The 15,133-nt window shown below is 43.3% G+C and overlaps 1 protein-coding gene across 2 annotated transcripts; it reads right to left on the bottom strand.

Annotated features, from left to right (window-relative positions):
• Positions 1-251: 251 nt before the first annotated feature.
• Positions 252-12,001, bottom strand: LOC133165869 (kidney mitochondrial carrier protein 1-like). 2 transcript variants are annotated; one of them, XM_061295761.1, is made up of 9 exons: positions 11,806-12,001; positions 11,551-11,698; positions 11,254-11,348; positions 11,050-11,135; positions 8,190-8,285; positions 6,893-7,017; positions 6,041-6,164; positions 2,101-2,181; positions 252-1,166 (listed from the first exon to the last, which is right to left on the bottom strand). In XM_061295761.1, the coding sequence occupies exons 1-9, from the start codon at positions 11,891-11,893 to the stop codon at positions 1,125-1,127; spliced, it is 885 nt and encodes a 294-aa protein (XP_061151745.1). In that variant the 5' UTR covers positions 11,894-12,001; the 3' UTR covers positions 252-1,124. The 2 variants fall into 2 exon arrangements, with proteins under 2 accessions (XP_061151745.1, XP_061151746.1); XM_061295762.1 differs by lacking the exon at positions 8,190-8,285.
• Between the last annotated feature and the right edge of the window lie 3,132 nt (positions 12,002-15,133).

Here is a 15,133-nt window from a genome sequence, read left to right as displayed (position 1 = left end):
AACAGCTCTGATGGCGAGAAAACTGGGAATTTACCCAGAGAAACAAGAACAATTACATGTTCGGCTGTCCTGAATAATTCATGGGCTGATGTTTTGTGGTATGCCGCGTGTTTGATAGAAGCCGGGCAATCCCTCAGAAACATCTGAGGGCTTGAACAAGGTTCCGTAGAGGCTGCAATCATCTGGGTCAGAAGATGAATGTAGCTCCACAGCTCTACACTGTGGTGAAAGCATAGCAAACGACAGCTTGGTCTTTTTTTTTTCTTTTCATTTTATTTCACATTTATAGCAATACTAAAAAGATACACAATGGCATTTGTCAGTAACTTGGCTGTTTAGACAGAGAGCCAGGAAGTATAAAATATTCCCTCAATGGATGCATCGTGCACAGAAAGTTCAACTTAACTAACAGGCATCACGTGCAGCAGTCGTAGTGCAAATAAGCAGTAAACCGATGACATAATCCAAGCCAAGATGTCAAATGAAAATTTACAAGGTCCTCTTAGCTGCCTGATCGACTCATTCACATCTACAGATGGACGCTTAGTGCTTCAGGTTGCTTTTAAATAACTTCTTACCATACAAACCAATTTTTGGCTCTCAATTTAGACTATTTTCCCCCCAAGTACACAGAAGACCATTTGTGAACTCCGTTGACAAACTGCAACACTCTATTTAAGAAAGGAATGACTGCAGTGATTGTCAGCTGCTCTTCAACTTGTGCAACATTTTCTATTGGCAAACTTGAAGGCACTCGTTTTTGAAGTAGAAGAGGCCTGGAAATCAAGCCTCATACAATTATGAATGAACACAGAGGCCACTGTTACATAAATCTCTCAATCGAGTCAGAATGAAACGTTTGGCTTGACGAAGCATTTGGATGAGCTAAAATATCAGATTCAAGTACGTGCAAACGTCGCAGCAGTCTCCACAGGAGCAGGCCCGATACCCCCTAACCCACACAAACTCACACACACGTTCATAAATCTTTCCTACAGCAAACGAGGGTCTCCATGGAGCCCTGTTTACTCCTTCGGTCTTTCTATCATGGATCCATTCCAATCCTGACAGTCGAGACCCTTCCGCCCGTCTGTCTCAAGTAGTGCTCGCTCTGGTTCCGCCGCTCAAACGTTGATCTTCTTGAGCTGCTCGTATGTGAGGAAGAACTGGATGTGGAGTAAAGGAAATAGGCAAGTCTTTTTTTTTTCTTCTCCTAGTTGAGCACAAAGCCTCCCTTTTGTCACCGCTTGTGTAATCTCATTTCAGTTTAGGTTGGAGCTCAATGAGAAGAGGGGGATGTCTGTTCTTTTCTAGTGACTTTCAGACACAACCCTTGGTGGTCTTGAACAAAACTAACATTTGCACAAAGGATTTGAAAGAGATTATCAACTTTTTCCTTTTTCTATTTTGCCCACTTGCATCAGGCAGTCAGGTGCTGAGGTGATAGTCCAACAGGGTTTATGTGAACAGCCGGAGAATTAAATGCGACCACATGGCTGGGAATTAGCGCGTTACACCACAAGAGACAGTGGAACCTTCAAGTGTAAAAACAACCAAAAAAAACATTTGAGTCCCTTCCGTGTGTAGTGTTAGATAAAAAGGAAAGGATGTAGTACTGTTGTGCTAAATTAGACTGCCTCCTGATGGCCAAGGTGGGTACACCAAAAGGAGCAGCACAATGAACTAAATTGCAGCATAAAATGATGCATAAGCTATTTTTCCTTATTAAAAGTACACACAAAAATGTTTTTTGTAGGTTGCGGCCGGAACAGATTAATGGCATTTCCGATTATTTCAACAGGGATGGGTAATTTGAGTTATGAGGGTGGTCAAATTAAACTTGTCTTAAATCACAACGTACTTTAAAGGCAATTCCAGTACAGTTAATGGGAGTTTGGCCTTTGGACCAAATGATCCCAGACATAGATGGTCTCAATGCAAAATACATTGGGGAGGGGGGGGGGTAATGTTAGAAGAGAAAAATGAACGATTTAGTTTGAACTTCGAGAGCTTTTTCCAGACAATTTCTTCATCTCCAAAAGACATTGCATCACATACATAGTGTGCAAGTGCAGCACTAATGAGATGTTTAAAGGATACAATGATGTTCCACGGACCCAGACGAAGCCAGTTTGGGAAGAAGCCCTTGTAGAGTGCCATGAAACCCTCCGAGCGCCACGTCTGGAAAAACAGGTTTAATACACAAATGGGCTTGTTATCTCTTCATTATTATTCAACATTCCTCTGGGTGCTTTTTGAGACCCAAAATGGTGTCACAAAGGTTTGAGCTAAATATTAAAGATCACTGCAAGATATTTATCTTCACTCAGTACTGGAGGGAAAAAAAGTTTGGCTCGAAAGAGACATACTATCTTTTACAGTGGAGCCTCGGTTTTTTAACGTCCCGGTTCTCGAACAAATCGGTATTCGAACAAAAAATTAGAGAGTTGTTTGCTTGGGATGTCGGACAAAATTTGGTTGTCGAACCTCGCGAGATGAACCGAGAGGACCCGCATGCCAACTGACTCCGTTCGTTATTACATTCTCGTTACTCTGAGGATTGCCTCAACTCTAATCATGCCTCCAAAGGAAGCAAGTGGGAGCAGTAAAGCCATCCTAAAACACAAAGACGCTCCTAAAGCAATGCGACAGTGAGCGCCCGGCGCGCGGCGGTTTCGCGATCGGACCAAATTAAGCTCCCTGCGCACTGAGATCCACTTAAATTTTGGAAAGTCCATTAGGACTATTTTCTAAATATTTAAATTTTCTAAATTTTAGCGACCGCTCTGTCACAATAATGCGACCAGCGCGGTGCAGTTGCGCGGTCGGCGGCGCACTATGGTTGTGCGATCGGCGGTGTGAAAAAATGCTTAAAAAAAGTTTTTTTGCTTGGAACGAATTATAATTTTTTTCCATTATTTGTAATGGGAAAGCGTGATTCGGAATTCGAACGATTCACTTCTTGAACAACCTTCTGGAACGGATTGCGGCCGAAAACCAAGGCTCCACTGTATTACTAGTATTGATTTAACTCTAAAATGGCCAATTTCATGTGGTTGTATTCTTTTGTCACACTTCGCTTATTAGTGGACCATTGCTTTTTGAGCCAAATTGGGTGAGTAATAAAAAAAAAAAAAAGTACAGTTTTTTTCCGTGTATAATGCGCCCCCATGTATAATACGCACCCTAAAAATGGCATGCTGATGCTGGAAAAAAGCCTGTACCCATGTATAATACGCACCCAATTTTTATGATTTTTTTTTTTTTTTTTAAGTCCCAATGATCGTCACACACGCAGGGAGGCAATGGGTCCCATTTTTATAGTCTTTGGTATGGTCTTAACTAGGCTGGATGTAATTTTTTTTGTTGGCGTTGATTTCTCCGACTGCCCATAAACGCACCACCGCGCTCCGTGCGCGCATGTGAAAAAGGCGTGCGGACGTGAAAAAGGCGGCTCTGTATGGGAGAGACGTTGAAGAGGAATAAAAACACCCTTGGAAACCAAAACTTGCCCCTCGTCGTGACTCGGAGCCGCAACAAATGTTTCGGATTTGTGTAGGGTACATTGTGACAGACAGCAAACGAGCAGGTGATCGAGCAAGCGTCTGATACGAGAGCATTGCGATCGTATGGAGCGTGTTTGAAGTGAACAGCGGAGACGAAAGAAACAAGGCAAAGTGTTGTGAAATAAAATATTACATGTAATACGCATTTTGTTATTTGCTGATTGAAACTGCTAATTAAACAGTGAATTGAAACTAATAGGAAGAAAACAACTCTCGCTCTTTATATAGCTGACGTGTCTTGCGCATCCGTTCTGCGCATCTGTAATGGCGGCCTCCGTATGACGTACGGTCCGCGATGGAGATTAAAAAACAAACAATATTTGACAATAACACACGATCAAGGATTGCACCATCGCATCAAACGATGTGTCGTCAATTATGAATTTTACTAAGTGTGTTGGGCAGGATGGCTGAATGCGATGCGCGATTGACAACAAACAAGAAGAAAGGTGATTTCAAGTTTTATTTCGGGGGAGATTTGTCATGTCTCGTCCCCAGTTTTGCTATGTGTCTAGGTTGCCATAGTTTCTGTTCGCGTCGCCCCTCTCTTCCTGTGTCACCTCAATCGATGTAACGTGTTTTGTATTTAAGTCCTGTCTGCCCCTCGCTCACCGTCGGATCATTGCATGTGTTACAGTCATGATGTGGTTTCTGTTCCTGTCTTTGGTAATGTCATCCTGTCTTTTTGTTCCACGACTTTGTCGGTCAGTCCTGTTGTTGGTTTTGTTGTACCATGACTTTCTTTAAAAAAATAAAATAAAATAAAAAATAAAATTTAAATTAAAAAAAAATTGTACCCTTGTATAATGCGCACCCCAGATTTTAGGACAATAAATTAGTTAAATTTTGCGCACTATACACGGGAAAAACGGTAGTAATCCCTCATTTATCACGGTTAATTGGTTCCACGCCCACCCGCAATAGGTGAAAATCCGCAAAATAGAGAACATACATTATTCCAATATCCACACAAGGATTTTATTAACTTTTATTTCATTTTAAACACTTTTATGTACTTTTAAACGTTTTTCTTTTTTATTTTAAACACTTTTGTAAACATTTTAAAGTCAAATCGACTTTTACAAATATTCTTATTCATTTAAATGAAGAAAATAAAAGTAAATATATTGTTACAATATATCCACACAAGACTTAATCTTTATTGTAGTTTTAAACACTATTGTTTATTAATGACTTTTTTTTGCATTTTTAAACCCTTTTGCAAACATTTTAAAGGCAAGAAACATTCTTGTTTACCAACTATTTAGTAAACACTTTTGTGAACATCCTAAAGACAAGCTGACTCTTAGAGACACTTATTGAGTAACTACTTAAACACTTTTGTAAACATTCTCACAAAAGTCTCGAAGTAAAATAACTTCCGTGATGAAGGGCAAGTCTGGCATGTTGACATAGACAGTGCGGGAGGCTGAAATAAATCGTACTTAGAACTGCTAAGCGAATCAGTTGCAAGGACACAGCTCAACATGTTCCTATTGGCCATTAGGGTCATATGGTCAGACAAAGCCGTGACACCGCAAAAAGGTACGACGCATCGGGGAGCCCCTGATAGTGTAGGAGTGCACTCGTGTGCTTCGATTCGATAGAGCGATGCTGCGATAAGTGAAGCACAAAGTAGCAAGGGATTACTGTATGTGGTTAGCACACATCTTAATAATTGAGAGGTTCTGAGTTCAAATCTCCACTCAGGCCCTCCTGTCACAAGTCCACCCCCCATGCTTGTGTGTGGTTTTATTTCAGCTTCTTCCCTCATTACAAAAACTTGTAAGTCTTAAGTCGAGTCCGGGACAGCCTCCAGCTATCCATCGGTCCTAATGAGAACAAATGTTACAAACCACGAATAGATGGCTAGCTTTTATTCAATCCTTGTCAAAAGCACAGTCTATCAAGGTTCCATGTGCACTTCAATTTATCTATCTATCTTTCGCTTGTCGTAGTCGCCCTCACGTGCTGTAAAAGCACTCAGATAACAGAATATTGTCAGAATGTTGCACAGAAGAGGGGATTTGCACCAAATACTCATTCATCTTATGTGCAGCATATGATGTTAACACAATCCCTACGCATTCTTCCAAATCTAATTCTTAGACTTCTTGGCAAAAAATTCAAATAATAGATGTGTATTATTCTGAGTCTTTATATGGCATTAAGTCACCTATTTTTTTTGTAGAATTCAGGGTTAAATTACCAACAAGGTGTACAATCATCAGGGATTAATGGACGACTTGGAGGCATGACCCGGTACGCAGCGGAGGACAGTAGAAAGTAAAGTCCATTAATCACAGACAATTGCACACTTGGAAGGGCATTGGCATGCTTATGACGTCACTTGTTAGTGATGGGCAACTGTTGGACCCTGCTCTGGCCCACCAATATTCAACAACTTTAAATAGGCCCTTTGTGTACAAAAACAAAGTCTTGGACAGAAAGTTTATATTTTTGCTTAGACCTACCTGCAGTATACAGTCGAGTGTTCCCTGGTACAAAGCTCCTCCTTTCTGATTCATCATCCGCGTCCGGACAACATCTACCGGGTTGGAGGCCAACGCCCCTGCCAGGCCACATACGAAACTGGACCTGCATGCCACAAAGCCATATCGTATATTAAAATATAACACTTGCAAAAGAAGTCTATAAAGTGTTTTGCCACTATTCCCTGCAATTGCCCAAATGTGCCACAAAATGGCAACAAAGCCACTTTTCTATTGTACATGGCTTTGCCCTGACAAGAACAGTAATCATGCAAGCAAACATCAGTGGACAGATTGAGATAAATCTCACAATATGCGAACTCATGAGTGGCAAATCACATACATAGAGGAACACTGAACATATTGCTTTAAAAATGAACATTTTAAATGAAAGGAATTGTATTAAAATCTGTTCAAATAGTTGGCTTTGAAAAAAACGACTTACAGTAAAACATTTTCTATTGTCAATGGTAAGAACAATGATGACTCCGCTTTATTTCATTTGTAAATAACAGCTCCCATTGGCTTCTTTTACCATTCAAACAGCCCAATCATAAAACAGCATTTACTGGTCTAACTAGAATGTTAAGCAATGACACGCGTATGGAACGGGTGGGGGTGGGTCAAATAAGCACATCAAATAAAAACCACAAAGTTAGCTTTACAGTGCTTTACGCTGATGCAACAGCCACGAGACACATCTGCTCTTTATCTCGGTGCACCTTAAAAGAACCCGAGTATAAAGCTGCGCTTTCCAATTGTCTATTAGGAATAATATCAAGAGTGAGGCAGATGCATACTTTGTTGGGGGATCGATTTCAACTTTTCACTCACAAGAAATGCGTGTACACATTGTCGCCCATGTGACCAGACAGGATCAGATGCTTCTTGGTGATGTCATAGACTGGAAGCTCCACTCCGACCACAATGGCTGCTCGCTGAGCGGTTAGAGAGACACCCTGATAAACAGAGAGGCCAAGAGTGAAGATGACACCCAGAATATTGACAACGAAAACACAGACTAGCTCAGACATGGGCAAACTACGGCCCGCGGGCCACATCCGGCCCACGGGGCCGTTTAATCCGGCCCGCCAAACCTGAATAAATTGTATTATTAATTCTTTTGGGGGTCATTTTCCCTGCAATTACTATGTTTCCTCAGTAGATGGGGAAGCGCCCGCCCGCCCGCGCAGTTACTCCCGGGAGCCGTGTCAGAAAGCTCGGTGCACACTCACAAGTGTGTGTGCGTACTCAGTAGTACGTAGTCATTTCATCTATCAGTACCAAATTTTGAGTGTAGGCTGTGACGTCAATATTCTCGTAATTCGCGCGCTGAGTTTTCAGATACAGTTTTACGCTAATGCCACCCACAAACCTTCCCCTGGAATCCTTCCATTAAAATGAGTGGCCCGAAGAAAAGAAAGGTGGACACTGAGTGCCGAATGTTAAAAAAGAGTGGACGATTTGGCTCGATCTACGTGTGTGAGAAGACGTTCAGCCACATGAACGTCAACAAAGCCCGTAATAGATCTAGATTAACGGACCGACACCTCGGCTTTATTCTAAGAATTACCACAACAGATTTTACTCCAGACTATGATGAACTAGCAAAAAAGGGAAACCAACAATACTATTGATTTCTTTATTACTTTATTTAGATGTATTCTTTCACTGATTCTTCTAAATGATGTATTTGGTCAGAATGTTTGCCGTTGGATGTGATTTTGCCTCATTAGATAAACATAGTATTTCATAAATCTGACCTGCAGGCGCTGAAGTGATGGAAAATGTTATTCATCATAACAGTGTCGTATTTAAGAAGAATCACTGATAATAGTTTTTTGGTGAAATATTTTTTTAATGATGTTAATAAATGCATTTGTTTTCAAAAAGCTTTTTTTAATATCCATGCTTTAATATCTACTAAAAGTAAAAACCTTTTATGCAATGACCTTTACATGTCATTTATATTACTTCACACAAACACTACATCCATCTGCTCCTGGTTCGGCCCCCCGATCAAAATTTATAACCCAATTCGGCCCGCCCGCAAGTCAAAACGTTTGCCCACCCCTAGACTAGCTCAAAGGGAGGAATCATTCCGAACTAAGCCATTTGAAGTATGTTGTACCTTCCAAAGTCCCCTGGTCCCTTCCTGCTGATAGATGTTGATGAAGTTGCCCATCATACTTCCCTGGATCACCCTTCCTTGGGCTTGCATGCGGATCTGAGAAGTAATTGGAGTTCCTCATTATATTTTGGCTTTGAGGAAGCCGACTTAAGAGGAAAGCCTAAGCTTGGCTTGCTTTTTCTTGGTGCTGATTACGTACTTGCCTCCCGTCGCTCTCATGATCACTTAGCTCAATGTGCTGTGATGAAAAACTGTTGCTATGTGTAGCAACAATTAACCCATACTAAAGACATTCTGTGATAGTTTAGCGAGAGTATGCTAATCATTCATGCACCCGTATCATTTACAGGACACTAAATTAAGCCTTGGGAGGCCACAGTCTATTAATAAGACAGCCGTGAGGTCCCAGTGGGACTATGACACTCGTTACAGCAACGGAATAAGTCACACACAGGACATTTTCTAAGGCACATTTAGACACGAGATACAGTGCCTTGCGAAAGTATTCGCCCCCCTTGAACCTTTCAACATTTTGCGACATTTCAGGCTTCAAACATAAAGATATAAAAGTTTAATTTTTTGTCAAGAATCAACAAGTGGGACACAATCGTGAAGTGGAACAAAATTTATTGGATAATTTAAACTTTTTTAACAACTAAAAAACTGAAAAGTGGGGCATGCAATATTCTTCGGCCCCCTTGCGCTAATACTTTGTAGCGCCACCTTTTGCTGCAATTACAGCTGCAAGTCGCTTGGGGTATGTATCAGTTTTGCACATCGAGAGACTGGAATTCTTCCCCATTCTTCCTTGCAAAACAGCTCGAGCTCAGTGAGGTTGGATGTTAGAGCGTTTGTGCACAGCAGTTTTCAGCTCTTTCCACAGATCCTCGATTGGATTCAGGTCTGGACTTTGACTTGGCCATTCTAACACCTGGATATGTCTATTTGTGAACCATTCCATTGTAGATTTGGCTTTATGTTTTGGATCATTGTCCTGTTGGAAGATAAATCTCCGTCCCAGTCTCAGGTCTTTTGCAGACTCCAACAGGTTTTCTTTCAGAATGGTCCTGTATTTGGCTTTATCCATCTTCCCATCAATTTTAGCCATCTTCCCTGTCCCTGCTGAAGAAAAGCAGGCCCAAACCATGATGCTGCCACCATCATGTTTGACAGTGGGGATGGTGCTCGATTTGGGTTAGGGAGTAGGGGTGTTTATTCGCGGGTTTTGTCATGATACGATATAATATCGATACAAAGAACTACGATACGATATCTTAAAGCCTGCTGCAATGCATTCACGATATATCGCGATATAGTGCTCTACGATCGATTTTTTTTTTAATAAAAAATATAGAACAATATCCTGATTTATAACAATTCAAAATCAACAAGGTACTGCAAACTCTTTATTTAGGAAATTACAAGAGTATTGCAGTATACAAAGTGCTTATTTTAACACTGAACTTTGATGTCGTGTTTTTTCTTTAAATGTGCGGCGAGATTTGTGCTCCCTGAATATTTGATCACCGCATGGCAGGATTTACAAACTGCACGTGTCTTGTCGGTTGAGCCATCTTTTCTTTGGAATCCAAAGTACTTCCAAACGAATGACTTGAAGCCTAAAAGTGAGCAAATTTCCTCGTCTTTTTAGACACTAGCCATAGCACCAGCCCAGGAGCTGCGTACTAGCTGTCGACTCCCCTTTCACATGCCTGCTCTGCTCACAACACAACAACGCCGGGCGCACTGCTCCCGGAAAGAGGAAGCAAGCAACAATGAATTGGATTTCAAAATAACGTCGCGTCTAATGTCCGAGGTCAAACACGGCGATATAAATCGATGTTTACGTTTAGCATCGATGCCAATAAATCGTAGAGCATTATATCGATTAATCAATGTGTATCGATGTATTGTTACACCCGTATTAGGGAGCACCTTCTTCCACATGTTTGGTGTGTCTCCCAGGTGGCTTGTGGCAAACTTTAAACGAGACTTTTTATGGATATCTTTGAGAAATGGCTTTCTTCTTTCCACTCTCCCATAAAGGCCAGATTTGTGCAGTGCACGACTGATTGTTGTCCTATGGACAGACTCTCGCACCTCAGCTGTAGTTAGCATCTGCAGTTCATCCAGAGTGATCATGGGCCTCTTGGCTGCATCTCTGATCAGTCTTCTCCTTGTTTGAGATGAAAGTTTGGAGGGACGGCCGGGTCTTGGTAGATTTGCAGTGGTCTGATACTCCTTCCATTTCAATATAATTGCTTGCACAGTGCTCCTTGAGATGTTTAAAGCTTGGGAAATCTTTTTGTATCCAAATCCGGCTTTAAACTTCTCCACAACAGTATCTTGGACCTGCCTGGTGTGTTCCTTTGTCTTCATGGTTCTCTCTGCGCTTTAAACAGAACCCTGAGACTATCAAAGAGCAGGTGCATTTATACGGAGACTTGATTACACACAGGTGCATTCTATTTATCATCAGTCATTTAGGACAACATTGGCTCATTCAAAGATCCTCACTGAACTTCTGGAGTGACTTTGCTGCACTGAAAGTAAAGGGGCCGAATAATATTGCACGCCCCACTTTTCAGTTTTTTATTTGTTAAAAAGGTTTAAATTATCCAATAAATTTCATTCCACTTCACGATTGTGATTGTTGATTCTTGACAAAAAATTACAATTTTATCTTTATGTTTGAAGCCTGAAATGTGGCAAAATGTTGAAAGGTTCCAGGGGGCCGAATACTTTCGCAAGGCACTGTATGTACCAAAAAAAAAGAGGACTTAAACTGCGACCCTCCAAATGCAAAACCGAAGTCCTTCACAGATGATCGATTGCTGCTGCATATTCAGACTTTAGTTACCTTCAGCACATCAGTGGGGTTGGCGATGGATGAAGAGATGACTCCAGCAAGTATGCCACACAGTACGTTCGTCAGCATTGTCTCATCTGAATGAGAAGAGAGAAAGTAAATAGTCTGAGCAGGCTCTGGTAGTTCTTAGTAGTTCAACAATACAGCATGCATGTTTAAGTCAAGTGTGTACATGACAGACGAACCCAGCCTCACCCTCAGGCCTATCCACAAGTAATCTCTTTAAGCTCTGGTATGTGCCGATTTTGATGGTCCCATAGGATGCCTGGCGCAGGATGGCGGGGGCTATTCTATAAAAGTCACATGTGCATGAAGGTCTCATTGATACGAAAAGGGAACACGTGACCACAACGAATTTGACAGATGCATGCAGAGGAGAGGAAAGCGGTGCTCAGGGAAGTGCACATTAAGAGGAAGTGAGAACATTTACCGCAAACACGTTTCACAAAGAAAGATGGAAGAAATACGAACACGAAAGTAAAACGCACGTACCCTGAATACAGTGACCGTATCCCTTCCTCTCTTGCTATCCTGACAATAGCGTGCAACATGCCTCGGTACCGGATCTCTCGGTATTTACTGTCCCCCACCTGACCCTGAACCTGGAGACGCGTCTTGGCTAGATCGATTGGGAATGTTCCTGGAAAAGAGAGCGTGTCGCTCTAGTTATATTGTCCAAACATCACCAAACCCGGTGAGCCCCGCATCAGGGCCTCCGCGCGGCTTCCTCACACGTCACTCACTCACCACATTCCGCCGTCATAGAAGCCAGTCCCCCGTAAACAAAAGGCTTCCAGTTGACGCTGGACATCTTTTCCGATTCCCGGTTGAACATGAAGCAACAAGCTAAAGGACGGATTTGAGCGTTTGTTGGATTTTGTAGCGTGCTGCGCCTCCTACCCAGCGTCAGACACGCCTGCTTGTGTGCTCGAGTAATCGCATTGCCTCCTACTGGCAGATGTCTGTATAACAGGCCAAGTGTCTCCCCCCACTTGCGCTCCTACTTGCAACCGAACCTTTTTGTCGAGCGAAGATAAGTTCTATAAATCAAAACCAATATCATTCTACGTTTGCAAGAATATGCTTTTACTTCCAGATGCAAAATTAATCTCCTAAACATGAAGATACTAAACAAGATAAAGAAGAAGCCTTTAATAATAATAATAATAATAATAATAATAATAATTAGGGGTGTAAATCGCGGGTTTTGTCACGATGCGATATAATATCGATACAAAGAACTACGATACGAAATTTGCCGATATCTTAAAGCCTGCTGCGATTCATTCACGATATATCGCGATATAGTGCTCTACGATCGATTTTTTATTTTTTTTTAATAAAAAATATAGAACAATATCCTGATTTATAACAATTCATACGCAAAATCAACAAGGTACTGCAAACTCTTTATTTAGGAAATTACAAGAGTATTGTAGTATACAAAGTGCTTATTGTAACACTGAACTTTGATGTCGTGTTTTTTCTTTAAATGTGCGGCGAGATTTGTGCTCCCTGAATATTTGATCACCGCATGGCAGGATTTACAAACTGCACGTGTCTTGTCCGTTGAGCCATCTTTGGAATCCAAAGTGCTTCCAAACGAATGACTTGAAGCAGAGGCGTAGCCAGGAATCTTTCCAGTAGGGGCGCACGCCCACAGGAAAAAAAATCGAACATCACTAAAACAACATCCGGGTCCGGGAGGCAAACGGTGAATGGATAACATCGCGCACATAGAATAGCGCAAGCACATTCACGCAAGACCGAAAGAAAAAAACGGCATGAAAATGAAGAATCGAAAAAGCTCGATTTTTTTCAACCGGGGCGCAGGGAGTCCTAGCCGGGGCGCCGCCCCGGCTCGCCCCGGCTTGGCTACGCCTCTGACTTGAAGCCTAAAGGGGAGCAAATTTCCTCGTCTTTTTGGACACTAGCCATAGCACCAGCCCAGGAGCCGCGTACTAGTTGTCGACTCCCCTTTCACGTGCCTGCTCTGCTCACAACGCAACAACGCCGCGCACTGCTCCCGGAAAGAGGAAGCAAGCAACAAAGAACTGGATTTCAAAATAAAGTCGCGTCTAATGTCCGAGGTCAAACACGGCGATATAAATCAATGTTTACGTTTAGCATCGATGCCAATAAATCGTAGAGCATTATATCGTTTAATCAAAGTCAAAAGTCAAAGTCAAAGTCAGCTTTATTGTCAATCTCTCCACGTCACAACACACAAAGAGACCGAAATTACGTTTTTCTCTATCCCACGGTGACGAGACACATAACACGATAGACATACAAGTACGCGACACAATATAAAAACAAGAAGGCAAAAATTCAAACAATCAATAGTAAGAGTGATGAATAAATAATAAATAAACAGATAACACAATAAATAAGAGGAGCAAAACGGAGCCAGCAAGCATAGCGCAAAAGTAAAAAACATCATAAACAAAAAGGCACAAACAATAAATAATAAGAGTAATAATAAATAATACATAAACAGATAACACAACAAATAAGAGCCACTGTGCATACAGACAGTACAGACAGTAAAAGTACAGGACGCTACGCAGAACGGGGGAGCGAGTTCAGGATCCTAACAGCCTGGAGTATGAAGCTGTTTGAGAGTCTGGTGGTGCGGGAGCACAGGCTTCTGTACCTCTTACCAGAGGGCAGAAGCTCGAACAAAGAGTGAGCGGGGTGACTCACATCACTCACAATCGTGGTCGCCTTGCGGGTGAGATGGGAGGTGTAAATGTCCTTCAAGGAGGGGAGCGAAGCACCAGCAATCTTACCAGCCGTGTTCACTATGCGCTGCAGGGCCTTCAAGTTGTAGTCAGTGCAGCCGCCACCCCAAACAGCAATACAGCTGGAGAGGACGCTCTCAATGGTGCCGCGGTAAAATGCAGTCATGACGGTCGGAGGAGCGCTCGCTCGCCTGAGTTTCCGCAGGAAGTACAGGCGGCGCTGGGCTTTCTTTGCCAGTGATGCGGTGTTGGTGGACCAGGAGAGATCCTCACTGATGTGCACCCCCAGGAACTTGGCGCAGCTCACTCTCTCCACCACAGCACCGTCGATGGTCAGCGGCAGGTGTTGGGTGTGACCCTTCCGGAAGTCCACAACAATCTCCTTGGTCTTGTCGACGTTCAGCAGGAGGTTGTTGTCCCTGCACCACGTGGTCAGAAGGCCAACCTCCAGCCTGTATTGAGTCTCGTCTCCCTTGGTGATGAGACCCACCAGAGTCGTGTCGTCAGCAAACTTCACTATACGGTTGTCGCTGTAGGTTGCAGTGCAGTCATGCATCAGGAGGGTGAAGAGCAGCGGACTGAGCACGCAGCCTTGGGGGGCCCCCGTGCTCAGCGTGATGCTGGCGGAGATTTTGTCGCCAACACGTACTACCTGTGGCCTCTGACAGAGGAAGTCCAGTAGCCAGTTGCAGAGGTAGGTACTGAGGCCCAGCGCGTCAAGTTTGCTGATGAGGCGTTGTGGCACAATGGTGTTGAAGGTAGAACTGAAGTCCACAAACAGCAATCTCACATACGAGTCCCTCCTCTCCAGGTGGGTGAGGGCCGAGTGGAGGGCAGAGCAGATGGCATCCTCAGAAGACCGTTTGGCTCGGTACGCAAACTGGAAGGGGTCAATGGCGGGGGGGAGAACGGATCGGATGTGCTCCATGACAAGCCGCTCAAAGCACTTCATGATGATGGGCGTAAGTGCCACGGGGCGGTAGTCATTGAAGCAGGACGGAGCGGGTTTCTTCGGCACAGGTACGATGGTGGCAGCTTTGAAACACGACGGGACGATGGCCTGCTGCAGGGAAGTGTTAAAGATGTCCGTGAAGACATCCGTCAGCTCACCAGCGCAGTCCTTCAGCGCCCGACCCGGGATGTTGTCAGGGCCCGCCGCCTTACGGATGTTGATAGCGGCAAACGCCCTCCTCACGCTGTCGGCGGAGAGGCACAGGGGCAGCTCGTGTGAAGGGGGAGTGGCCTTCAGCAGGCAAGTGCTGTTCTGAGCGTCGAAGCGAGCAAAGAAGCGGTTGAGGTCATTGAGCAGACGGACGTCGCCTTCACAGCTC

Source organism: Syngnathus typhle, linkage group LG13, assembly GCF_033458585.1.
Source record: "Syngnathus typhle isolate RoL2023-S1 ecotype Sweden linkage group LG13, RoL_Styp_1.0, whole genome shotgun sequence".
NCBI classification, from domain to species: Eukaryota; Metazoa; Chordata; class Actinopteri; order Syngnathiformes; family Syngnathidae; genus Syngnathus; species Syngnathus typhle.
Note: the sequence above shows the minus strand (reverse complement) of the source record. Positions and strands in the feature narration are given on the sequence as shown.

Coding starts and splice junctions, on each gene's coding strand:
- LOC133165869 (XM_061295761.1), bottom strand. CDS start 11,893: ATGTTCAACCGGGAATCGGAAAAGATGTCCAGCGTCAACTGGAAGCCT. Junction 11,699..11,805: donor TTCTATGACGGCGGAATGTG/GTGAGTGAGTGA, acceptor TCTCTTTTCCAG/GAACATTCCCAATCGATCTA. Junction 11,349..11,550: donor ATACGGTCACTGTATTCAGG/GTACGTGCGTTT, acceptor TGACTTTTATAG/AATAGCCCCCGCCATCCTGC.